This window comes from Urocitellus parryii, chromosome 12 (genome assembly GCF_045843805.1).
Source record: "Urocitellus parryii isolate mUroPar1 chromosome 12, mUroPar1.hap1, whole genome shotgun sequence".
In the NCBI taxonomy this organism is placed as follows: Eukaryota; Metazoa; Chordata; class Mammalia; order Rodentia; family Sciuridae; genus Urocitellus; species Urocitellus parryii.
The window spans coordinates 82,701,678-82,728,864 of record NC_135542.1 but is presented as its reverse complement, the minus strand read 5'-3'; the positions used below and the strand labels follow the sequence as shown (position 1 = coordinate 82,728,864).

Below are 27,187 nucleotides of genomic sequence, written 5' to 3'. Positions count from 1 at the left end.
AGATCCTTGGTTCAATCTCTAGCAGTGCCAAAAACAAGTATGTGTATGTATTTTTTGAGAGATATAGCCTATAAATATATATAATAAAAATTATGTAAGTATGTAGATTAATTCCTATGTTCTATGTTCCGTTCCATTTGTATGTATTGGTTTTAAAGCCAGTAACATGCTGCTTTTTAGAATGTTTTGAAGTCAGGTATGTAAAAGCTCCAGTTTTTTTGTTGTTGTTTTTCCTCAGGATTGCTTTAGTTATTCTGGGTCTTTTATAATTTGATATGTATTTTTTAAGTTTTCTATTTCTGTGAAGAAAGTCATTGGTATTTAGGAATTACTTTGAATCTATAGATCACTTTGGGTAGTATGATCATTTTAACATTCTTTCAACTCATGAACACAGGTGTATCTTTCCTTTTGTGTATTTTATTTCTATTTCAGCAAGTTCAGGTTCTGTTAATTTCTTCCACTCCAATTTGAATGCCCCTTTATTTTTCTTTCCCTTGCCTAATTGCTCTTGCTACAACTTCCAAAACTTTATTAAATACAGAAGTGAAAGTAGATATCTTTATTCCATATCATAGAGGAAAATACTTTCAGCTTTTCCCCCTTCAGTATGATATTGGTTGTGGTTTGTCATTTATAACCGTTGGTATTTTGAGTTATAGTCCTTGTATAATTTGTTAAATGCTTTTATCATGAAGGGATGTTGAATCCTATCACATATTTTTTTCTGCTTTTATTGAGATAATCATTGATTTTTGTCCTTCATTCTGTTGGTTTGTTGTATCATATTTGCATATTTGAACTGTTCTTGCATCCTTGGAATGAATCCCACTTGCTCATTGTGTATGATGTTTTTTAAAATTTTTTTAATATTTATTTTTTAGTTTTTTCAGCGGACAAAACATTTTTGTTTGTATGTGGTGCTGAGGATCGAACCCGGGCCACACGCATGCCAGGTGAGCGCGCTACCACCTGAGCCACATCCCCAGCCCCAGTGTATGATGTTTTTGATGTGCTGTTGAATTCAGTTTTCTAGCATTTTATTGAGAATTTTTGCATCTCTATGTCCATGGATTTAGTTTTCTTTTTTGTACTTTTGTCCAGTTCTGGATCAGGGTAATGATAATCTTATGGAAAGAGCTTGACAGATTTCCTTCCATTTCAGTTTTTTGGAATAGTTTAAGAAGAATCTGATTAGTTCTTCTTTTAAATATTTTGTTAGCATTCAGCAATAAAGCCATTAGGTCCTACACTTTTTTTAAAATAAGAGACTTTTAATTATTACTTCAGTGTCATTACTCATTATTGGTCTGTTTAGATTTTCTATCTTCTTGATTCAGTTTCGGTAGATTTCATATATTCATGAATTTATCCATTTCCTCTAGGGTTTTTTTCACATATAATTGTTCATAGTAGTTTCTTTAAATCCTTTGTAGTTCTGTCATATTGGTTATAATGTTTCCCTTTTCATTTCTGATTATATTTATCTGGGTCTCCTATGATTTAGTCCAGAAAAGGTTTGTCAGTTTTGTTTATCTTTTTGAAAAAAATCAACTATGTAATCTTTTGATTACTTAATTTTGATTTTATTTTTGCTCTGATATTGATTTTTTTCTTCTACTAATTGTGGGTTTATTTTGTTCTTACTTTTCTGAGTCTTTTAGATGTATTTCTAGGTTTATTTGAGATGCTTCTGCTGTTTTGATGTACACCTCCATTGCTATAAATGTCCCTCTCTATCACTTTTGCTGTATACCACAGATTTTGATATATTAGGCTATCATTTTCATTTTGTTTCAAAAAATTCTTTCGTTTCCTTTTTAATTTTATTAATTACCCACTGGTCATTTAGGAGCATGTTGGTCAATCTCTATATATTTGTATATTTTTCCATTCTCTATTGATTTGTACTTTTATTCAGTTGTGGCCTAAGATAAATGATGTGATTTCAGGTTTTGACTGAAATTTATTGAGACTTATTTTGTGGCTAACGTGATCTATCCTGGAGAATGTTCAATGTGCTAATGAGAATGTGTGTTTTGCTGCTGCTGGATGAAATGTTGTGTAAATGACTGTTAGGGTCATTTATTCTGTAGCATAGTTCAACTCAGCTGTTTCAGCACTGATTTTCTGTCCATTAAGGAAAGTGGAGTGTTGAAGTCCCCAACCATTGCTATATTGGAGTCCATTTTTCCCTTTATATCTAATATTTGGTTTATATATTTGGGTTTATATATTAGGTTTATACCATGTTGAGTGCATGTAGTTTTTGATTTAAAGTCTGCTTTATCTGATATGAGAATAGGTATTTCTACTTATATTTGGCTTCCATTTGTGTTATATCTTTTTCCAACCCTTCACTTTTAGCCTGTATGTGTCTTTAAGAGTGAAGTGAGTTTCTCATAAGCAGTATGTAGTTGGGTCTTGTTTATTTTAATCCATTCCATTAGTCTGAATCTTTGAATTTAATCAATGTATATAAAAAGTTATTATTAATATGTGTGTACTTTGTCATTTTGCTAGTTATTTTCTGCTTTATATGTACATATTCTTTGTCCTTTCTACCTTTCTTATTTATATTTGTGAGTTGGTAATTTTCTGTTATGCTAAGGATTGATTATTTTTCTCTTCCATCTATCTGTTCTTCCAGTGAGTTATGTACATTTGTGTGATTTCATGATGGTGGTTATTATCTTTTTGTTTTCTAGTATAGGACTCCCCTTAAGAATTTCTTTTAGTGCTGAAATGGTAGTGATGATTCTCTTAATTTCTGTTCCTCTGGGAAAGACTATTTCTCTTTAATTTCTGAGAGGATAGTTTTGCTGTGTATTATATTCTTCTATTCCACTGTAAGTCTAAAAGGCATTCCTTTTTATGTGAATTGATGTTTTTTTCTTTCTGCTTTTAGAATTCTCTTTGGGTCAAAGTGGGTATGGTGATGTATGCCTGTAATCCCAGTGACTCAGGAGATTGAGACAGGAGGAGTTCAAGTTGGAAGCCACCCTCAACAACTTAATAAGATCCTGTCTCAAATTTAAAAAAAAAAAAAATTTAAAAGAGGTGATGGGGGATATAGCTCAGTGGTATAATGCCCCGGGATTCAACCCCTAGTGCCAAAAAGGAATTCTCATTTATTCTTATACTTTTGACCTTTTGACTACAATATGTCTTGATGAAGGTTATTTTTAGTGGACTCTTCTTGGACCCTGACCTTCTTTTTTATTTTAAATCTATTTTTGAAATACTACAAATACATAATTAGTTTCAAAACAGCAAAATATGAATCCTCATAATAAAGAATGACAGAATGTTTTTAAAAATATATTTGTAAGTTTCAATTTGTCACTTGGAGAATTTCTTTTTTAATTTGTCATTCATTGATCTTAGTTTAGAGTGCAATTGGGGTTTTTTACTTATTAATTTATTTTTGTTTATATATGACAGGAATGCATTACAATTCCTACTACACATATAGAGCACAATTTTTCATATCTCTGATTGTATACATAGTATATTCACACCAATTTGTGTCTTCATACATGTTTTCTGGATAATAATGATCATCACATTCCACCATTATTAATAACTCCATGCCCCCTCCCTTCCCCTCCAACACCTCTTCCCTATCTAGAGTTCGTCTATTCCTCCCATGCTCCTGCTCCCTATCCCACTATGAATCAGCCTCCTTATATCAAAGACAACATTGGGCATTTGTTTTTTGGGGATTGGCTAACTTCACTTAGCATTATCTTCTGCAATGCCATCCATTTACCTGCAAATGCCATGATTTTATTCTCTCTTTATTGCTGAGTAACATTCCATTGTGTATATATGCCACATTTTTTAATCCATTTGGTTGGTTCCACAGTTTAGCTATTGTGAATTGTGCTTCTATAAACATTGATGTGGCTGTGTCCCTGTAGTATGCTGTTTTTAAGTCCTTTAGGTATTGACCGAGGAGAGGGATAGCTGAGTCAAATGGTGGTTCCATTCCCAGTTTTCCAAGGAATCTCCATACTGCTTTCTATATTGACTGCACCAGTTTGCAGTCCCACCAGCAATGTACGAATGTGCCTTTTTCCCCACATCCATGCCAACACTTATTGTTGTTTATATGCATAACAGCTGCCATTCTGACTGGAGTGAGATGAAATCTTAGAGTGTTTTTTTTTTCTTCAAATTGCTCGTGGTGATGAACATTTTTTCATGTATTTGTTGATTGATTGTACATCATCTTCTGAGAAGTGTCTCTTCAGGTCCTTGGCCCATTTATTGATTGGGTTTTTTTTTTTTTTGGTGTTTAGCTTTTTGAGTTATTTATATACCCTAAAGATTAGTGCTCTGTCTGTGTGAGGGGTAAAGGTTTGCTCCCAAGATGTAGGCTGTCTGTTCACCTCACAAATTGCTTCTTTTGCTGAGAAGAAACTTTTTAGTTTGAGTCCATCCCATTTATTGATTATTGATTTTAATTCTTGCACCACAGGAGTCTTATTAAGCAAGTTGCAGCCTAATCCCTCATGATGGAGATTAAGACCTATTTTTTCTTCTATTAGACACAGGGTCTCTGGTAGTATTCCTAAGTCCTTGATCCATTTTGAGTTGATTTTGTGCATGGTGAGACATAGGTGCATAAGGATTTCTAGTTTTCCCAGCACCATTTGTTGAAGAAGCTATCTTTTCACCAATGCATGTTCTTGGCACCTTTGTCTAATATAAGATAATTGTAGTTTTATGGGTTAGTCTCTGTGTTGTACCCTGAACTTCTTGTATCTAGATGTTCTTATATCCCTTTGAAGATTTGGGAAATTTTCAGGTATTATTTTATGAAATGTTTTAATCCCCTTTGCCTTTATTTCTCTTCTGGGATTTTCATAATGCAAATATTTGTTCAATTAATGATATCCCAGAGGTCTCATAGGCTTTTTCATTCTTTTGAAATAATTTTTCTTTCCTTTGCTTGTCTGACTGGATTAATTAAAAAAAACCTGTGTCCTCACATTCAGAAATTCTTCTGCTTTTAGTGTGTTGTAGAAGCTTCCATGTTTTTTTTTTAATTGACCTGATGGAAGGCTTTATCTCCAAGATTTCTGATTGGTTCTTTATTATTTCGACCTCTTTTGTGAACTTTTAATTCATAATATGGATTTTTTCTTATTTTTGTATTGGTTTTCTTGCATCTGAGTTGTTGGGGTCATTATTTTGAATTTTGTTTACAGATATTTCATAGATTTCCTTCAAGTTGGGATCTATTTCTGGAGAATTATTGAGTTCCTTTGGCTGTGTTATGTTTCCTTTTATGTTTTTTTGCCCACGTGTTGATGTCTACACATCTGATGTAATACCTTCTCCAATTTTATGGAGTACTTTTGTAGGAAAATGTTTTTTCATTCAACAGGCTGGTGGGTATTAATTAGGTAAGGTGCTATGCCTTAGAGGTAATCTCAAAAGTACAGTCTCTGTGTGACTTCAGCTGTGATTGACATTAACAATGTCTCTGAGTGCCTCAATAGTTTAGACTACAGTGGTTCATGAAAGTAGCTGTATGACATTGCAGCAGATATAGGCTACATGTGATATATATACCTCCAGCAAATACCCAGAAGGTTGGAGGGGTTGTTACATCTGAACTGCCTCCTAAGTACTTTGGGAAACCATTGCTAAGAATTTTATAACATACCTATTTCCCTCCAGGATGACATTTAAACCTGACAGTAGTAGATGTGCTTAGTAAAATGGCTGTATTAACTTCATTGGGTCTACTGCCCCTTAGATACTATTAGTGTAGTCATCAGAGTTTTCTGCCACCATTTACTTGCATGCAACCTATCCTTTACCACACTGTTTATAATTGTGAAAAGCACTGCTAAAAGATGTCTTTTAGCTTAAAAGAATTTTTATTCATTTTTTCACCATTCAAATGAAGGGAAGAGAAACCGAGTTTTACCTAAATGCTGGAAAAATATCCTACAACTGTATGTGATATAATAACACTCCTGGTTCCTTTATATAATCATTGAAAATATGCATATAATTACTGCATTCATCTACATGGTAATTTCAGAAAGCACAATCAATAGCCGAAACAGACTATAGACAAAGAAACCTAAAAAGACTTCGACTAAATACACCTTTTAGTGTTCCAAGCAGTAGACAACAGTCATGGGAATTACATGCATGTCCAAGCTGGAGATACCATTTCCCTCTAAGACATATGCATATTATCCATTTTGGCTAAAAATTTCATACAGCTGTTCAGGGTCATAGATGTAATCAGCCACCTCATATTCACCATTCAGTTGTATGTTCAGATTCACCCCTCTGCTGCTGCTCCCTGATCTCCCACTTTCTTACTGGCTATTCCCTAAACCAGAAGCTATGCAAAAAGTTAACTCCCCAAAACCACCTGTCCAGCTTTGAAATCTGCTATAATGGGAACCTTTTTTTTAAACTTCAAAGTATTAAAACACATATTGGCTTCAACCCTACTTGTATCACTAAAATCGATGCCTTTAATTTAAAACTAAAATAAGTTAAATTACTACATGTATGTTTGAAAATACACAGATAAAACATAGTTAAACAAGAAAAATTACTAAGGATACCGTATTTGGGAAAGCAGAGAGAAGGTGTGCAGCCAGCATAGCCATAAGTTTTTTTGTTGTTTGTTTTGCTTTTACTACATATTAGTGTGCATAAATATGCCTTAAACCACTGATTATTTTGTATACTTTTAAAGCATTCATAGTAACATTTTCTATATTTGTAAAAGTTATTATATAGTATATTGGAAATAAGGCAAAACAAGAACAATAAAACTGGGGATGTGGCTCAAGCGGTAGCACGCTCGCCTACCATGATTGCAGCCCGGGTTCAATCCTCAGCACCACATACAAAGATGTTGTGTCTGCCGAAAACTAAAAAATAAATATTAAAATTCTCTCTCCCTCCCTCTCTTTCAAAAAAAAAGAACTGAAAAACTGAAGTTTTAATAATTTTGTTAAATTATTCAAATTATAATTGTTATCCTATAATACATTATATCAATTACTTTAAGCAAATACATGGATGTTTTACTCTCTTAGATGAAATAAGTCTCAAGAACTTCAACTTTAATCTGGAGTTTTCAAACATCGATATGGTTGCGTAGCCTTTTAAAAGCCTTTGGGCACAAAACTGGTAAAATGTGGTTTGAGTTATTGGCATGCCTGTGCAACAAAGCATTTGGGAGGCATGATTGACAGGCCAGGAGTGTGTAGAAGGTGGAACCTATGCTTATGTCTGCTTCAGTGACTTTATTAGACACACCCTAGTTGTAAATTGTAAACTGTCATTCAAAGTAGCATAGTGATGTTTTAAACAAGTCAGGTTATAATACTCCTACTTCTTTTGCCTTAATGCCTAGGGGTAAATTCAGAAAATGCTCCTATGTTTTGGCTCATAAAAGCATCCATCTGGAAAAAAACTGAAATAACAAACCCTAATACTAAAGAGCAATGCAGAGAAGATTTATGATTCTCTGCATACATATAAATTGTGTATTTAAGCACCACAATTAGCTAATTCAGTCTTCTTTATAGTTCTGCAGCTATTTCAGATTGAGGACATAGAAAATCATTTTTATTAATTTTTGTAGCAGATTTTAAAGCAGTATTTTAAAATATACTATTAACACCATACATCGAATTTAAATGGATACTAATAAAAACTTCACTAGAGACCTTTCCTATCTTTATAAAGAGTTATTGAACAATCTGTTTTAAAGCATGCTGTATTTTATGAGAAATGCCTAATTTTACTTTAAAGCAGTAAGTGCAGAAACATTCACATATTTTTCTATAAACCATATGATTTTGAACTGAAATAAGGAATGAAAACAAATATTAGTTAACTGACTTCTTAGTAGTTTAAATATTCCTTCTTGAATATAAGACGATTTGATCCTAATCATTCTTATTAAAACTAAGAACTCATCAAAAAACCTCAGAAGTCTACAGAGAGGGATAATGTAGTCAATGAAAATCCCCCATAAACACCTTCTTCCTTGATAAAAAGCAATTCTTGGAAGAAACTATTTTTATTGTCTAAATTTCAATAAGATAATAATTCACCACTCTAGATGAGTATTAAAGATTTTAATCCTTTTACTATGAATACCAAACTGAATTCTGGTCAATGCTCAGACTTTCAAGTAAAGATTATTCTGTGGCAGCTGCTCAATATCTTAGTGTTTAATAGTGACACTTATAATTTTTCATTTCTGAAGGACATGCACATTGAGGCAACCTTAAAGGATATTAGGTAGTCTAGTTTTCTTTCTTTCGGTTTGACTGTGAGATTCTTGAGTTTTTCTTTTTGAGGTAGACCAAACCACAAAATTATGTCTCAGGAAGCCTATTTATCTGACAAGTAAGAAAAGATAAACACCTGTGAGTTGATGTTTAAAGCCCAAACTAGTTTTGAAGAAACAAGAAAGGGAAAGCTAATAGTTCAAATTTCAGTCACTTTTCATCTATGTGTGCATCAATGTGTGCACTGGTCCATTAATTATGTGGCCCAGCACAAAATGATATGTTAGTCTTCCTTTTTACCCTAAGATGACAGCTGTTAAGATTTCAGTTAAAGAGAAAGAAAGCTATTTCAAATACTTTGTTGATCTCAAGAATGTACCTAAGTCATAAATGAAAATGAAAAAGTTAATTAAGGATCAAGCTAATTGTTTCTTTCATCATTCTATTACAACCGAGATAAAATTGGGGGAGAAGATGTAAAACTAAGAATCCTAATGGACCAAGATTTTCTAAGTTCATGAAATATTTTCAAGCACAAATAAGCATTTTTTGTATAGGGATTGACATTAAATATTTCAGGATTTATGAGACAGATAATTTGTCACAACTATTCCAATCTGCCCTTTTAGTGCAAAAGCAGTTATAGACATTATATATATATATATATATATATATATATATATATATATATATAAATAATCAAGATTGAGTTCCAAGAAAACTTTATTTATGGACACAAATAGACATTTCATGCAATGTTGACATGTAACAAAATATTCTTCTTTTGACCTTTTTCCAGTCATTAAAAATATATAATTCATTTTCAGCTCATAGATTACAGAACAAAAAGGCAGCAGGCTACATTTGGCCTGACCATAGTTTGACCACTCCTAACACATTATTTTGTTTTTTTTTTACTATACCTATGCTCTTAAAGGAAAAGTATATCACCAAGCAACTGATCTTTTGTTTTCTTTTAAATTACTTGATAGGTCAAAAAAACCCTACTAATTGCCAGAGTAAATAATTAAAAGCAAGAAATATGTTTGGGTTGAGGGAATGGCATCAGGAAGCGGAGAGCTCCATTCACCTGGGACAAAATATACACCCCAAAAGCAACCCTAAGTGACCCACCTCCTGAAGCCATATCCTACCTGTATATCATTACTCTTTAGTTAATCCATTCAAGTGTTTCAATACACTGATTAGGTTAGGCTCTCATAACCAGATCATTTCACCTCTAAATGTACTTGTATTGTCTCACACATGAGCTTTTGGGATATACCACCTGACTAAACCATAACAGAATGCCATTTAAAATATTTCTCCTAGGTGAATTTGATTCAATATCCTTCTAGTACATTTTTATTATAGTAGTTTTAAGGAGAAAACATCTGTTTTTAGTATAAAATATGTAGTTACATCTATTCCATTAAAAATTTTCCCATGCTTATATATTTTTAGGGGAAAAAAGCAATTAAATTTGGCTATTTTCTAAATAATTTATTGTAGATAAGTTTTAAACTTGTATAAAATAAATGTTTTTATTTTATTTTAAATTTTAATAAATTAGTTTTACACAAAGGAATTTTGTGTAAATTTTGTGTTGTAGTTCAGTGGTAGAGCACTTGCCCAGCATGTGTGAGGCACTTTGCTTCAATTCTTAGACTTTTATTTATTTATGGTGCTATCAACAACTAAAGAAATAAATTTTAAAAAAAGAATACAAGTAATAATAAATGTTGGTAAGGATGTAGGGGAAAAGGTTCACTCATTCATTGCTGATGGGACTGCAAATTGGTGCAACCACTCTAGAAAGCAGTAGGGAGATTCCTTAGGAAACTTGGAACAGAACCACCATTTGACCCAGTTATCCCACTCCTCAAGCTTATACACAAAAGCCTTAAAATCAGCATACTGCAGTGATGCAGCCACATAGCAGCTCAAGTCACAATAACTAAGCTAACCTCCAAACTCATCAGTAGATAAATGGATAAAGAAAATGTGGTACATACACACAGTGGAATATTACTCACCATAAAGAATGAAAGTATGGCATTTGCTAGTAAATAGTTGGAACTGGAGACTGTCATGCTAAATGAAATAAGCCAATCCCAGAAAACCAAAGGCCAAATATTCTCCGATATGTGGATGCTAACCCACAACAAGGAAGGGTAGAGAGGAGAATAGACGTTCATCAGATTAGACAAAGGGGAAGGGAGGGGAGATGGGAATAGAAAAGACAGTAGAATTCATCAGACATACATTTCTATCCTTTTTTAAAAGTTTACCTTTTAGTTTTTAGTTTTTTTTAATATTTATTCTTAAGTTTTAGATGGACACAACATCTTTATTTTACATTTATGTGGTGCTGAGGATAGAACCCAGTGCCTCATGTATGGTAGGTGAGCACTCTACCACTGAGCCACAACCCCAGCCCCTTTAGTCATTTTTTTAACCTTTATTTATTTTTATGTGGTGCTGAAGATTGAACACAGTGCCTCATACATAGTAGACAAGCTCTCTACCACTGAACTATACCCCAGCCCCAACTTTCCTAACCCTTATATATGAAAACATGACCAGAGTAACTCCACAAGAATAAGATCCTCATTAGAATAAGTTATGCTTCATGTATAATATCTGAAAATACATTGTACTATAATGTATATCTAAAAAGAACAAATTAAAAAATGTTCTTTATTTCTTAGAAACTACCTTTTAAAAATTTTTAACAAATTTTTTTTAAAGCTATATATCAGTATATATAGACTGACCTCTTCTCTTTTTAGAGCTATATATTGTTCAGTTTCATATATGTGTATGTATATATATACATACATATATAATTTGTTTAACCAATATCCTATTGGCAGGTACTTAGGCTATTACATTTTTGAGAAGATGACATCATTGTATTTGAATCTCCCTGAAATCCCTCATAATGAAAAGAGCAACTAGAATAGTGAACCCCAAAATTTGTGGACAGAATCTATAACCAAACTTAGTAGCAACATATTTTTCATAAGCCCCCAAATATAAGTGGATGGCATGAATCACCAACAGCTACAAGGTCCACTGAAACTTGATTGAGAAGACCCAACGTATGTGTTGATGTAATGTGATTTCTGTGCAGTGTCTTAAATATCAACATGAAGAAATTTAATGAAGCACAAGTTAAATGGCAGGAATAACTAACTCTTTTTACACAATCAAATATTTGGCAAACTAATTAGTGATATACATGAAAGGGTGACCACTATTCCCAGTGTCCTTACCTACTTATTCAGTTAAATCACAGCCAAGGAAACAGGCATGGCATGGACAGCTGGCAAAGAAGACCCTGTTGAGCCCCACTCTAGTCTGGCAGAGTAAACAGACATAAAAGATAGTATTAAGTGGGAGGCACACCTTGAGGGCATAGGGCAGGAATAGCCTTCTGGGCCACCTGTGAAATACAGAACTCTCTTTTTTCACTGAAACAGAAAGGGGAGAGTAGGAAGTAACCCCCAGTGGGCTCTTACTTCAAGCACCCAGTCACACTCTCCAAAGACAGTGGCAGATAGGGAGTTAGGCTGGAGTAGGATACTCGTGAAACAATAATGCAAGTATCCTTAGGGAGGGCCAAAACCTCCTATGAAAAATTCACTTGATATTAATTTTCAGTATGAATACAGAGCATGAAAGCAGGGACACACAAATTTTATGGGAGAAGTAGGGAGGTAAGGGAACTTTTTTGGTTTTGAGTGATGGAGAATTAAAGTACCAACTGGAAAGTTATTCTCAGAAGCTGGAAGGGACTTTGTAGATTCTAAATATATAGATTAAAAGGAACTGAGGAGAGGTAGAGAGCTAGTGGAATGTTTGAGATTCTGTCCCCTATGGATGTTTAAAACTAACAAACCAAAATATTCTTTCTAGGTAAATTTCAAACTGTGGAGAAGTAGTTGGGAGTAGAGCCCAAATTGACCATAAGAGGAATGACAGGGAAAGGAAAAAAAAAAACACAGAAATTAAAGGGAGTAAAATAGAAGACTATATTTATGACTACTTGGTGAACATTATATACTCAGGAGTTCTGGGCCTATAAAGTTTTTTAGGCTCTCTTGGTCTACCCTTCCCTCTTCTAAGTATAGAAAAACTAGTTTACCATAAAATGAACAAAAGTAAAGGATTACAATAAAGATCAGTGAAAGGATTCCGAGAGTCATGCCCACAAATAGATGACAATTGACCCTAATACTTTAAAACAACCTTAAATCATACATAACAATCACATAATGATAGATAGAAGTTATGAAAGAGTAACATAAATCAGGATTATAGAAACTCAGGAATGAGGTAACTTAGAGGAGGAAACACTTAAAAATCATAACTGGGGAAAAAAAACATTGAAAAAATCTTGAAGATAATAGGCAAAGAAGACCCAACATACATATATAATAAGAATTCCTAAAGAAGAAAAACCAAAACAGTATAATGGAAAAAGTACTTAAAAATAAAAAATAAACTTTTAAAATAAAAATTTCCTAAAATTGAAAAAAAGCTTTATAATACTAATGAAAAGATGTATCACATTTCTGGAAGCATCAGCCCAAGATGGCCAACATCAAGATATATTCAAGTAAAATCCATTTGAATATTCATACAAAAAGTCCAAGTCCTTATAAAAGAAAAAATATTAGATCATGATCACTTTTTGACAGCAACACTTTATGATAGAACATAACATAGCAATATATATTTAAGATATTCAAAGGAAAACATAAGTTGTTCTTGGGAAATCTAGAAAATGAGATTCAAACAACCAAAATGACTACAGACGTTTACATAAGGAATAGTGGTGAACATATAAAACTATATGATGGGGCTGGGGTTGTGGCTCAGTGGTGGAGTACTGGCCTAGTACGTGCGCACTGGGTTTGATCCTCAGCACCACATAAAAATTAATAAATAAAGGTATTGTGTCCAACTACAACTTAAGAATATTTTTAAAAACTATATGATGATGCTAGCCATAAAAGCACAAACTGATTTCACTCATATAAAGTAGTCAAAATCATAGAAACAAAATAGAAAGGTAGTTGTCAAGGACTTAGGGGGAGTACAGAAGAAGAATTCATATTTCATGGAGAGAGTTTCAGTTTTGCAAGATGTAAATGTTCTATAGATCTGTTTCACAACAATGTGAATATACTTTAATGAACACTTAAAAGGGGACAGCGATGCAACACTGTCAAAAAAGTGGGGAGAATAAGAAGAGGTTGAAATAAAAGTGGAGAAAGTACAATAATTGCCCTGCAGGTGCTGGCTGGAAGTAAAAAAATACTGAAACAGCCAGTTTCAGTATTGTTCACAGTAGGGAACCAACAGGCATTGCTTTCCTAGAAATGATAGGTGCATAGGGATTATTTAAAAGTATAGACACAAATGTAACTATTGGAATAAATATAAACCTTAAGTATTAAAAAATTATATGTGAACATAAAATAAGGCAAACAACATAAACAGACTGTATGTATACAGTCAGCCTTCCATACACACAGGTTCCACATCCATGGATTCAACCAACAGTGGATTTAAAATATTTAGGGAAAAAAATTGTACTTAACATGTACAGACTTTTTTCCCCTTGTCATTACTTGCTAAACATTTAAGTATTAAAAACTATTTATACTGAATTTACATTGTATTATAATTTAGAAATGATTTAAAGGATATGATAAGATGTGCATAGGTTATATGCAAATACTAGACCATTTTATGTAAGGAACTTGAGCATTCACAGATTTTGGATGCATGGGAGCTCCAGAACCAACCAAAGGAAGACTGTACAATTATGAAACGATATGGCAAGTCTGAGGCCAGTTATAAAGATCATATCAACAAATGTAAATGAGCTTAACTCATTTATTAAAAAGTGTCCAGGCAAGATAACAAAAAACTTCACTATACTGCATATAAGATATATTATGGGCGGTGGGGAGGAAAGGAAAAAGGAGAGATTGATTCAGAAAGGTTAAAAATAAAAAGTATAAAGATGCAGACAAATGAGGGGTCACAGTCTTGGTATCTGAGTAAGGCAGAATTCAGATACTTAATGCTAAAAGCTATAATTTACAATGATGATGTAACATTTTTGAAAACTTCAACAGTAGCAACAGCTTTGAAGAACTTAGAAGATACCCAAGGAGAAATAGAACTAAAAGGAGACTTTAATATACCTGTCTCAATTATAAAAAGATCAAGCAAACAAAGTAGGGTGGATACAGAACACTTAATCAGTGAGATCTTTTAGATCTCTAATAAACTCTGAAAAGGGAGGTTATGCCTTATTCTAAGTGCTCATGGAAACATTCAGGAAAAATTGGCCATATCCTAAGCTATAATGAAAATTCAGCAAACATCAATAAACTTCAAAGAATAGAAATAATGCAAAAAAATGTACTCTGACTTGAAAGCAATAAAATGAAAATAACAATGGAATTTAAAAGCTTGTTACTCAGAAACTTTCAAACATGCTACTGATTAATTCTTAAGTTAAACTGCAGAATTTCTTGAAAATAAGAATGGAAATTATGTCCAAAGCTTTTGGTCATAAGAGGAAAATGTATAACATTTAATGCTTTAAAACAATTTAAACAAAAATGAAATTCAAGAGTCATATTTTAAAGGCTGTGAAATAACATCAAAGAAGCCACCCAACAAAAAAAGAAGATTGAATTTTTAAAAAGCAGAATTAATGCCATAATTTCTATTGAATTTCTAAACATTAGGGAAGAAACAAATTTGGTTATATGGGGGGAAATCATCAAAATAAATCACACCAACAGGGAGAAGAGTGAGGAGGTACAAATATACAAAATTATTAACAAAAGAAAGGAAAGAAAGTATCATAAGAAACCATACAACTCAATGCAAGTAAATTTGAAGATTTAGATGGAATGGATATTTCTAAGAAAAATACAATTTAAGTGACAGATTATCTTAGAAGAAACCAGAAAAATTAAAGTGCTTCCCTCACAATAAAACTCCTGGCATAGGTAGTCTGACAGGGAAATTCTACCAAACCTATAAAAATCAAATTGCTCAATGGTTCTTAAACTTTTCCTGGGTATTAAAATTTGAGGAAAATTTCAAAATTCACCTATGAAATATTGTGCTGTAGACCATTCTCAGTTATGAATATCATTATAAAAGCTCTTCAGTATTAGCAAGTAAAATCCTATAGCACATTTTAAAATCCTTTAAATTGAAATACTAGGTCACTTAATCAAGTCTTCAGTTTTACAGTCCTATCTCTGTCATATTTAACTATAAAATTGCCATATATTTTTGAAGGAATACACAGAAACAAAATAATGAGAACTAGTATTTTACCACTATATTTGCACTATAGAAAATCAACTGATTATCATTGAAATACAGCATTCTTGATATCTACTTTGTTTTCAGACCTAAAATAAGCAATGAGAAATGAAATATGATCTTGTTTAAGAAGATTTATTTCCCTATTAGGTTGCTTTGGAATAGACTAGTTCAAATATCTTTTTCCTACAATGTACTTTGATAACTAAACTCTAAACACTAAAACTCCACCTAATCAATACATGGTAACAATAATGAAATTCCTATAAAATACTTAAATCTCAATACATTCACATTTCCCCCAAAGAAATAGCAATTATTTCCATTTAAGTACATCACTGATCTCATTTTAGATAATAAAAATCTCCATTATTGGGTAACTTTTTTTTTTTTTGGTACTGGGGATTGAACTCAGGGTTACTTGACCACTGAGCCACATCTCCAATCCTATTTTGTATTTTATTTAGATACAGGGTCTCATTGAGTTGCTTAGGGCCTCACAGCTGCTGAGGCTGGCTGTGAACTCATGATTCTCTTATCTCAGCCTCCCTAGTCACTGGAATTACAGGTTTGTGCCACCACACCCAGTGAGTAACTTTTAGTAACTAATATTTTGAAATAAAGACAAAATCAGGCCAGCATAGTGGCTTGTGCCTATAATGTTAGCTAGTTGCAAGTCTGAGACAGGAAGGTCTTTAGTTAGAGTCTTGCTGTGTTACCCTGGCTGGCCTCAATCTTTGGGGCAAAAAAGAAAGAAAGGAAAGAGAAACTAAGTTTATATATAAAATGTCAAATTTGAAGATTAAGGCATGAAATACAAATGTTCAGTTACTTTTAAGCATTTTTGTTTACATATATTGGTTTTCTCTCTTGGTCTATTTTTCACAACTTGTAATTATTTTCATAAGTACCTTGGCTGAAATCCTAGGACTATATAGAACTCAACCCAGCTCAATAGAGATTCATTCATGTATAACTATCTTCTAGGAGCAAAGCGTATTTTAAAAACAAAACAACACACACCAAAAGCCTAACACTTCTTAAAAGATTATGTTTAGGGCTTCCTAAACTGTTTAACAGATCAGAATGAAAAATTCTTGTAAACAGTTCTTTCTTAGACTTGTGTCCTTTTAACTTAAAAGGCTGTATAGTATAATTGCTCTGCAAATATCAGAATTTTCTATATATTGTGTAGAGTACACAAAGAAACCATGAAATGGCTTATCTTGTACTTATCAACTTGTTTATTTTTGTGCTTCCAAAAAAAGCTATATTTTTTAACACAAGCAGCTGCTACTTTGTAAATATTTTAATGGCTTCTGTTAAGTAGAGCTGTCAGTTTAACAAACAATGTTGTAAAAGATTTTCATTCTTCCATGTGATTGCACATCTTGAAATGTGTTTTACCCTGAAAATCCTTTGGAGATTTTAGACTGGAAAAGATATCTCCTTTGAAGGCACAAAGCCAACAAAAGAATAGATTAGATTTAAAGAATAATATATAAGATCACCAGAGAAATAGTGCCATTTGTTTCAGAAGACAAATGTATAAGAGCAATAAGTTCTCTTAGCTCACTTCTTGTGACTCAGGCAGTTTGTTGAAATGAAACAGCACTGGCATTATACGAGACATTTCAGGTATGACCTTGATTCTTTTGCCATTTAATAGATATTGGTTTAGAGCAAGCCAATTAACCTCTTTGACCCTCAGTTTCTGTATCTGCAAATGGGGTAATGATACCTACCTTACAGGGTCATTATGAGAATTAGAGATAATATATGTAAATGGCCTAACTCAATAGAGGTGACAATTATTCTATTTTACCTACCTAGCAACTAGGAGTCCCCCAATCATTTTTTAGCCTTTCTCTTTTATATTTTTATTCATCCAGCTTATCTCTTCTTTCTTTTCTGTCTACTTCAAAGAGAATTCAAAGTGAGAATTATTTTAGAGATAATCTAACTTACCACTTTTGTTGAACAAATAAGGAAATAGAAGCTCAGAGAGATAAAATGACTTGTCCAAGATCACAGTTAAAAACAGAGATCATACCCTGTCGCCTTGAATTTGTCACTGTTTTTCTTCTTGCTGTGAAATGAAATTTGATAAGGAGTTCTATCCTGGGTCTGAAGAAGCATGTATAGAAAAAAAAGAAAATTTAGTGCAAGAGACAAGAAAAGGAAAAAAGATTAAAGAAAAAGGAGCAGGAAGAGCTTTCCAATTTTTTTTATAACTTTGTTTTTTAATGTGGTGCTGAGGATCGAACCCACGCCTCACACATGCAAGACAAGTGCTCTACCACTGAGCCACAACCCCAGCCCTACAATTTGTTGTAAAGCAGGGTGCAGCAATCTTTATGAAGGGCCAGGCAGTGAGTATTTTAAGTTTTGCAAGTCATTCTTAATTCTGACATTGTTTACATATTGTCTAAGGCTGATTTTGTACTATAAACTGGTGTGGCTATGACCTAGAAAGCTTTTTTGGACAATGAAATTTTGACTTAATGTATCTTTTTTCTAACTATTTGAAAATGTTAAAACTACTCTTAGGTCATGAGCCATACAAAACAAGATGGAGGGCTGTATTTGGCTTATGAGCTTTAGTTTGGTGACCCTATTCTGTAAATAGGGTAATGATACCTACCTTACAGGGTCATTATGAGAATTAGAGATACTATATGCAAATTCAAATGCATTGGGAGTATAAGCCTGATGATAAATCGAACAGATACTTATCCTTGGTGTCATGGAAATAATAGGATTTGATTTGAATTTTGATTAAGTGGGACACACCTAACCCACTAAAGTGGGTGGCATCCATTCTAGTTCAGCAGATTGCTATTCCTAAGAAATTGAGGCCAAATGCTGCCAAGCCTTCTGATTTTTCAAAAAGAAGTCAAAACTCTGATGTTTTATGTGAAATATACCAATTTTAAGTGTTGGCAAATAATTTGAAATGATTTTTAGATACTATCAACTATTTTAGATACTGTCAACTATTTGCAAACTGAATTTGATACATGGACTACCAGCCTAAAATATTTTTTTTCACAATAGGAAAATTTATTTCTAGATATTTCTAAGTGCATCCCAATGTTTTTTTTTAATTTTTATTGTTGGTTGTCCAAAACATTACATAGTTCTTGACATATCATATTTCACACTTTGATTCAAGTGGGTTATGAACTCCCATTTTTACCCCGTATACAGATTGCAGAATCTCATCGGTTACACATCCACTGATTTCAAAGTAAAATTCTAGGTAGTTCATTACTTCTGTCAAACTTTCAATAATGGGTGGAACTACACACAGAAGAGCAATGTGGGAATAGAGGACTTCAGCACCACCATAGACTTATTAGGCATGGCAGACATATACAGAATGCTCACCCCAAAACTGCAGAATATGGATTCTTATCAAGTGCACATGAAACATTCTCCTGGACTTCAGGATACAATAAGAACATTTTTTTTTCCCTCTTAGTACTAGGAATTAAACCCAGAGCCTAGTGCATGGTAGCCAGATGCTATACCACTGAATTACATCCCCAACCCTAAAATCAGTCTTTTTAGTTTTTGGTGGACACAACATCATTATTTTTATTTTTATGTGGTGCTGAGGATCGAACCCAGTGCCCCGCGCATGCCAGGCAAGCGCGTAACCACTTGAGCCACATCCGGGCAAGCGAGTAACCACTTGAGCCACATCCCCAATCAGTCTTTTAACAAATGTTAAAAGATTCAAATCAGGGCTGGTGTTGTGGCTCAGTGGTAGATCACTCTCATAGCATGTTCGAGGCCCTGGTTCGATCTTCAGCACCACATAAAAAATAAAAACTAAGCAAAATAAAGGTATTGTGTCCAACTACAACTAAAAAAATAAATATTTAAAAAAATTCAAATCAGAAGTTTTCTGATCACAGTGGGATAAAACCAGAAGTCAATATTGGAAAACTGGAGATTCTACAAATATCTGAAAATTAAACAACCAGCCAACCAATGGGTCAAAGAAGAAATCACAAAGAAAATTAGAAAATATCTTGATATAAATGAAAGTGAAAACAAACATATCTGAATGTATGGGTTGTAGTAAAAGTAGTGATAAGAGAGAATTTAAGAATGTAAGTGTTTACATTAAAAAGAAAAATCTCAAGAACCCAACTTTATACAATAGGAAACTGGAAAACAACAACGAAATTAAACTCAAAGCTAACAGAAAGAAAGAATAAAGATCAAAAAAGAGGTATATTTTATAGAAAAAATATCAGTGAAACTTGAGGTGGTTTTTCAAAAATATCAGCAATAATGACAAACAAGTAGATTAAGAAAAAAACAGCAGACACCAACTGAAATCAGAAATGAAAATGCATATCTTATAACCAATACTAAATACATAAAAAGGATTATAAGATTGTATCAAACAACTGCATGCCAAAAACAATTTTAAACTTAGATAAATGTACTAAGTTCTATAAATATACAACCCACCAAGACTGGATCTTGAAGACATAGATACGAGCAGACCTATAACCAGTAAGGGGATTCAATCAGCAACCAAAACTTTCCAAAAACAACAAAGCCCTGGACCCAGATGGCTTCATGGAAAACTGTACCAAAAATTTACAGAAATAAAACCAGTCCTCAAACGTTTCTAAAAACTTGAGGCAAGAATTTCCTGAACTCCTCATATAAGGCAAGCATTAACCTAACACCAACATCAGACAAATCTACAGACCAATACCTCTGATGAATATTGATGCAAAAAGCCTTAATGAAATACTGCCAAACCCAATTCAGCAATACAGTAAAAATATTATATACTATGATCACATAGGATTTATTCCTATAAATCAAGGGCAGCTTAACATATGAAAATCATTTAGTATAATATACCAAATTAACAGAAAGGAGGACAAAAACTGCACCATCATCTCAATTCATACACACAAAGGCATTTGACAAAATGAACAATATTATTGGCATTTTGAAGGGGACTGCCACCAAAATGGTAATATTGCCACTTTAACAATATTAATTCTGCTGATTCATGAATATTGAAGGTTTTTCTGTCCTCTTCAATTACCATCTTCCATGTTTTATAATTTTCATTGTAGAGGTCTTTAACATCCTTGGTTAAGTTTATTCCTAGTTATTTTATTTTTTCTGAAGGTGTTGTGAATGGAATTTTCCTAATTTCTTCCTCAGTTCATTATTGGTGTTTGGAAAAGTTATTGATTTTGTGTATTAATTGTGTATCTTGCTACATTGCTGACTTTGTTTATCAGATCTAAAAGTCTTCTAGTAGAGTCTTGAGAGTCTTAAGTACAGGATCATGTCATCTGCAACTTCTTCCTTTGTTATTTGTATCCCTTTTATTTCTCTTATCTAATTGTTATGGCTAAAATTGAATCAGAGTGGTATGAGTGAACATCCTTTTATCATTCCTGATCTTAGAGGAAACAATTTCAGTTTTTCCTCATTCAGCATAATGTTGGCTATGTTCTTTTGTATACAGCCTTTATTATGTTGAGTAAAATCCTCCCATAAAAACCCTCCCATACCTAGTTTCTTCAGGGCTTTTATCATGGAGGTATGTTGAGTTTTGTCAGAGGTTTTTTTTCTGTATATATTGAAATGATCATATAATTTTTATCCTTGATTCTACTTCTGGGTGTATTATGTTTATTTATTTCCTTATGTTGAGCCATTCTTGCATCTGTGGAATGAAACCAATTTGATCATGGTGTATAATCTTTTTAATATGTTGTTGAATTTGGTTTAATAAGTATTTTATTGAAGACTTTTGTATCAGTGTTCATCAAGGATATTAGTCTATAACTTTCTTTTTTTATTGTGCCCTTGTCTGGTATTGATATCAGTGTGATACTGGTTTTGTAGAATGCATTTGGAAGCATTCTTTTTTGCTTCATGGAATAGTTTGAGAAGCATGACTGATAGTTATTAAGGTCTGGTAAAATTCAGCAGTGAATCCTTCCAGTCTTTGGCTTTTCTTTTTTGAGAGACTTTTCATTACTGCTTCAATCTCATGCATGTCAAACAATTTTTTTAAATATCCCCCCCTCAAAATTGGAAAATTTTCTCTATACATTTTTATACATCTTTATGATGTTGGAATATACATCTCCTTATGTACTTTAAAATGCTAATTAAGGGGTAGATGTAAGTATAACTCAGTGGTAGAGTGCTTGCCTAACATGTGTAAGGCCTTGTGTTCCATCCCCAGTACTGCAAAAGATAAATAATGCTAACTGGAAGTAAATATTGGAAAAGATATTTTCCTTTCCTTTTCAAATTGTATGCTCTGTAAAAGAGTACAATAATTCATTTGTTATAATATTTCAAGAAAGTAAAATAGTTAGCAATTGGCTAATAAAACAAAAAACAATATTTGATTAATAAAGTTCATGCAAAAACACTATGAAATAAGCGGTACAAATCAATTTTTAAAAATCTGAACTTGAAAGCATACATCATTCTGTTATCAAACTCTTCTGGCTAAAGACAATGTAAAAATAACAGAAGTCACAAAGGGACTTGGACTACAAGATTTTCATTGTGTGCCATATAGTAAAAAAAACTAAAGAAAAAAGTTTCAGCGGGATATGTTAAAGTTTTTCTGTAATCTTACTTATGATGGTATTAAGCAGAAATTATATTGTATTTTACTTATACATTAATTATTTTTTAACAGAACTCCTGGGGCCCTTGGACAGAGGGGATATGCTAAATGAAGCTTTTGTTGGCCTATCTTTAGCATCTCAAGGGGAAGACTCATTTCAAGATAATCTTCCTTCCTTTGGTTCAATCCACAGGCATAGTATTCAACAAAAAATACTGAAAGGCTCTTCTAACAGGTAAGATATGTTAAGCTGAAAAGTTACTCCTTAAAGGGAAGTATTTAGTGTTCAGTACTTTGACTATTTCCTGCTTAGTGCAAACTAAGAGTTAAGCAAGAATATTTCAAAATGTCAAGGAAAAATATACATTTTTCTCATAGCTAATATTTCACGTTAATTCATGCAAGAGCAGGTATAATGAAGGCAGAAGTGAATGTAAAAAAATATAATATTATTGTAAGCCAGAATGAATTTATTATAATATCATATTTTATTTGTATTCTGTTGGTAAATTATGGGATTAAATTACCTTAAATGAATATTAACTTTAGAATATATATTTGAAGTATAATTTATATCACCTATAATTATCTATAATGTATTATCTATGGGGCTGGGATTACAATTCAGCGGTAAAGTGCTTGCCTCACACATGCGAGGCACTGGGTTTGATCCTCAGCACCACATTAAAATAAATAAAGATATTGTGTTCATCTACAACTAAAAAATAAATTAAAAAAAATATGATCTATAATTATGATCTAATTTACACTTCTTTAATACAATCTATTTTCTGAAATCTAATAGATGAAAATTTAAATATCTAGCTTGTCACAAGGGTTACTGAGAAGAAATAAACATGAGATTAAAAACACTTGTTATTTACAGTAATATCTTAAGTGTTATTTATGGTAATAGTAGTGGTATTATTTACAATGATAATAAGAACTTCAAGCAAAGGTAGGCAATTTTTTTTGTGTGAAATGGCAAATAGTAAATGCTTTAGGCTCTTCAGGCATGTAGATTTTTTAGAAACTACTCAACCCTGCTATTGTAGTATAAAAGCAGCCATAGACAACATATAAATGAATGAAAATTATTGGGTTACAATAAAACTTAATTTACAAAAAACAGGCAGCAGGCCAGATTTATATTGATATGTAATAATTGTAAAAAGGCAATATTTTAAATTCATGTATATTGATTATATACACACATTTACAATACCCTTGAAAAATGTCCCAAACTACATATATTAACAGTAAATAAAAAGGGGCAGAATTTCCAAGTATGACAGATTTTATTTAGATGATAGTATTTTATTTAGGTGATTTTATTAGATGATAGTAAATCCTTTCCTAACAAACAATTATAAAACTGATCAAAACCCCAATTTCAGGGCTCTGGAAATCACATGAAAACGAACAATAAATTAACTATCATTTTTTTCATAAACAAATTGCTGAACTTCTGATAATGAAGTAGGAGTTTGTGATGTTCTTGCTAGAGACTACTCCCATCCTCCTCCCTATGCTTAAACTAGTTCTACCTAGGTAGGACTGCCTATGAAAACCAACAGTTTAACTTGCTTTAGAGCTCAGTGTGGAAAAACCTTTGCCCAGCAGCACTATTAATAAAAATAACAAACTCATTGTCAGTAAAAGTGACAGACTTGAAAGAAATGAACAAGGGAAAGCCACTGTTCTGCTCTCCTAGTTAGATCAAGTGACCAAATGACAAACTAGCCAAAAATTTAATCAGGTTGATCCTGAAAATAATAGAACCAAAGAGAGACTAATTAAATTCTCCACAAATTCCTGATGAGGTTGTATTACCTATCATTTTGGTCTTATTCCTAACAGAACTCAAGAAGAGTTTTTTCCTTTATGCTTCTTTCCCCCTTCAAACCCAATTTCCAAAAGATGCCCCTCCTCTTTTGCCTTATATTATCCATCCCCCACACCCAGAATAAATCAATAAGAACTTGATTACAGATAAAATAGGATTCAAGTCCCAAAACATAAAAAGAAGCAAAGAAAAACCTTCTTTAAATACAGATTTTACAATGCAGATTTGGTGGATATTTATGCACCAAATATCATAGAAACCATCTCTGTGAAGGAAAATCTACAAAAGATGAAAGGATTTATAGATAGACATTAGTAACAGAAGACTCTAATTTCAAAATAGATCAAGTAGGCAGAAAATAAGGAGAAAATTTAGTTGAACAATCGATAATGTAGGTATTATGTATTTTATCAAATTCTATACCCAGAATACAATGTCTTCCTAAATGGAAAATGACAAAATATATCTTAGTTTCATTAAGTGTGATCAATGGGCCAGGCACAGTAACACATATCTGTAAACTCAGTAATTTAGGAAACTGAGGCAGAGGATTGCAAGTTTGAGGTCAGCCTCAGCCACTTAGCAAGACCCTGAATGAAGTCCTGTCTCAAAATTAAAATGAAAAGAATGGGATGTAGCTCAGTGTCAGAGCGCCCCTGGGTTCAATATCCAGTACCACCCCCACCCCCCCAAAAAAAGATTGATGGTTTCTAACCACAGTGTACTTTCAGTATTTTGGGGGATAAGGGGGCACTTGGGATGGAACCCTGGGGTGCTTTATCACTGAGCTACATTTCTAGCACTTTTTATTTCTTATTTTGAGACAAGATCTTGCTGAAATTCTTCTGTCTTAGCCTCCTGAATCACTGGGATTATAGGTGTGCAACACTGTGCCTGGCTGACACTAGAAATTTTAAATAAGAATCAAAACGCCGGGCTGGGGATGTGGCTCAAGCGGTAGCGCGCTCGCCTGGCATGCGTGCGGCCCGGGTTCGATCCTCAGCACCACATACAAACAAAGATGTTGTGTCCACCGAGAACTAAATAAATAAATAAATATTAAAAATTCTCTTTTTTTTAAAAAAAAAGAATCAAAATGCCCTTTCTTCTAGAATTTTTAAAAATTTCTATGAAACAACTCAGATAAAAAAGAAAACAACATGAAATTTCTAAAAGTAATATTTAAAATAATGATTGATCAGAGGAAAACTGACAGTGCTTAACATTTTTTAAGAAGCCAATTGGAATTTTATTTTTTTAAATTAGAGCTTTATAGTTATACATAGTAGTTGGGTTCATCTATACAAACTCATATATACATAAAATATTTAGCACTATTGATTTCTATCAGAAAATAAATGAAATAATAAATGAACTACAACTCAAAACCAACCTCTTAAAAATCATGAAACCAGGGGCTAGGGTTCAGTGGTAGAGTATTCACCTAGCATGTGGGAGGCCCTGGGTTTGATCCTCAGTACCACACAAAAATAAATTTATTTAAAAAATAGATGAAAGAAATTAAAGGCATAAATATAGGGTTTTTTTAATACCTGTCTAATTGCTCTGGTTAGTGTTTCAAGAACTATGTTGATAAAAGTGGTGAGAGAAGGCATCCCTGTCTTGTTCCAGATTTTAGAGGGAATGCCTTCAGTTTTTCTCCGTTTAGAATGATGCTGGCCTGAGGCTTAGTGTAGATAGCTTTTAAAATCATGTTATCCCTAGTTTTTCTAGTGTTTTAAACATAAAGGGATGCTGAATTTTGCTGAATGCTTTTTCTGCATCTTTCGAGACCATCATCATGGTTCTTATCTTAAGTCTATTGATGTGGTGAATTACATTTATTGATTTCCATATGTTGAACCAGCCTTGCATCCCAGGGATGAAACCCACTTGATCATGGTGTATGATCTTTTTGATGTGTTTTTGTATCCAATTTGCCAGAATTTTATTAAGGATTTTTGCATCTATATTCATTAGAGATATTGGTCTGAAATTTTCTTTCTTTGAAGTGTCTTTGTCTGGTTTTGGAATCAGGGTGACATTGGCCTCGTAGAATGAATTTGGAAGTACTCCCTCTTTTTCTATTTCCTGAAATAGTTTGAAGAGTATTGGAGAGAACTTAAACTACCACTATTTGCTAATGATATGATCCTATACCTAGCAGATCCCAAAAGTTCTACCAAGAAACTTCTAGAACTAGTAAATGAATTCAGCAAAGTGGAAGGATATAAAATCAACACCCATAAATCAAAGGCATTCCTGTATATCAGTGACAAATCCTCTGAAATGGAAATGAGGAAAACTACCCCATTCACAATATCCTCAAAAAAATAAAATAAAATACTTTGGAATCAACAAAAAAGGTGAAAGATCTATACAATGAAAATTATAAAATCCTAAAGACAGAAATAGAAGAAGACCTTAGAAGATGGAAAGATATACCTTGCTCATAGATAGGCAGAATTATTATTATTAAAATGGCCATATTACCTAAAGCACTTTATAGAATCAACGCAATTCCAATCAAAATCCCAACGGCATTCCTCACAGAAACAGAAAAAGCAATTATGAAATATAGCTGGAAAAATAAGAGACGCAGAATAGCTAGAGCAATTCTAAGCAGGAAGAGTGAAACAGGTGGTATAGCTATATCAGATCTTAAACTATACTACAGAGCAATAGTAACAAAAACAGCATGGTACTGGCACCAAAACAGGCTGGTAGACCAATAATACAGAATAGAGGACACAGAGACCAACCCACAAAATTACAACTACCTTATATTAGACAAAGGTGCTAAATGTATGCAGTGGAGAAAGATAGCATCTTCAACAAATGGTGCTGGGAGAACTGGAAATCTATATGCAACAAAATGAAACTGAATCCCTCTCTCTCACCATACACAAAAGTTAACTCAAAATGGATCAAGGATCTAGGAATCAAACCAGAGACTCTGCATCTAATAGAAGGAAAAGTAGGCCCTAATCTCCATCACATGGGGTTAAGCCCCAAGTTCCTTAATAAGACACCTATAGCACAAGA

At 32.9% G+C, this 27,187-nt stretch overlaps 1 protein-coding gene across 4 annotated transcripts in view; it reads left to right on the top strand.

Annotated features, from left to right (window-relative positions):
- Positions 1–27,187, top strand: part of Wdpcp (WD repeat containing planar cell polarity effector) — a 346,394-nt gene that overhangs the window by 277,498 nt on the left and 41,709 nt on the right. For all 4 annotated transcript variants that reach the window (XM_026387164.2, XM_026387163.2, XM_077791841.1 and 1 more), the window contains one exon: positions 22,369–22,531. In XM_026387164.2, the coding sequence (XP_026242949.1) occupies positions 22,369–22,531 (163 nt within the window). The remainder of the gene's footprint in view (positions 1–22,368; positions 22,532–27,187) is intronic.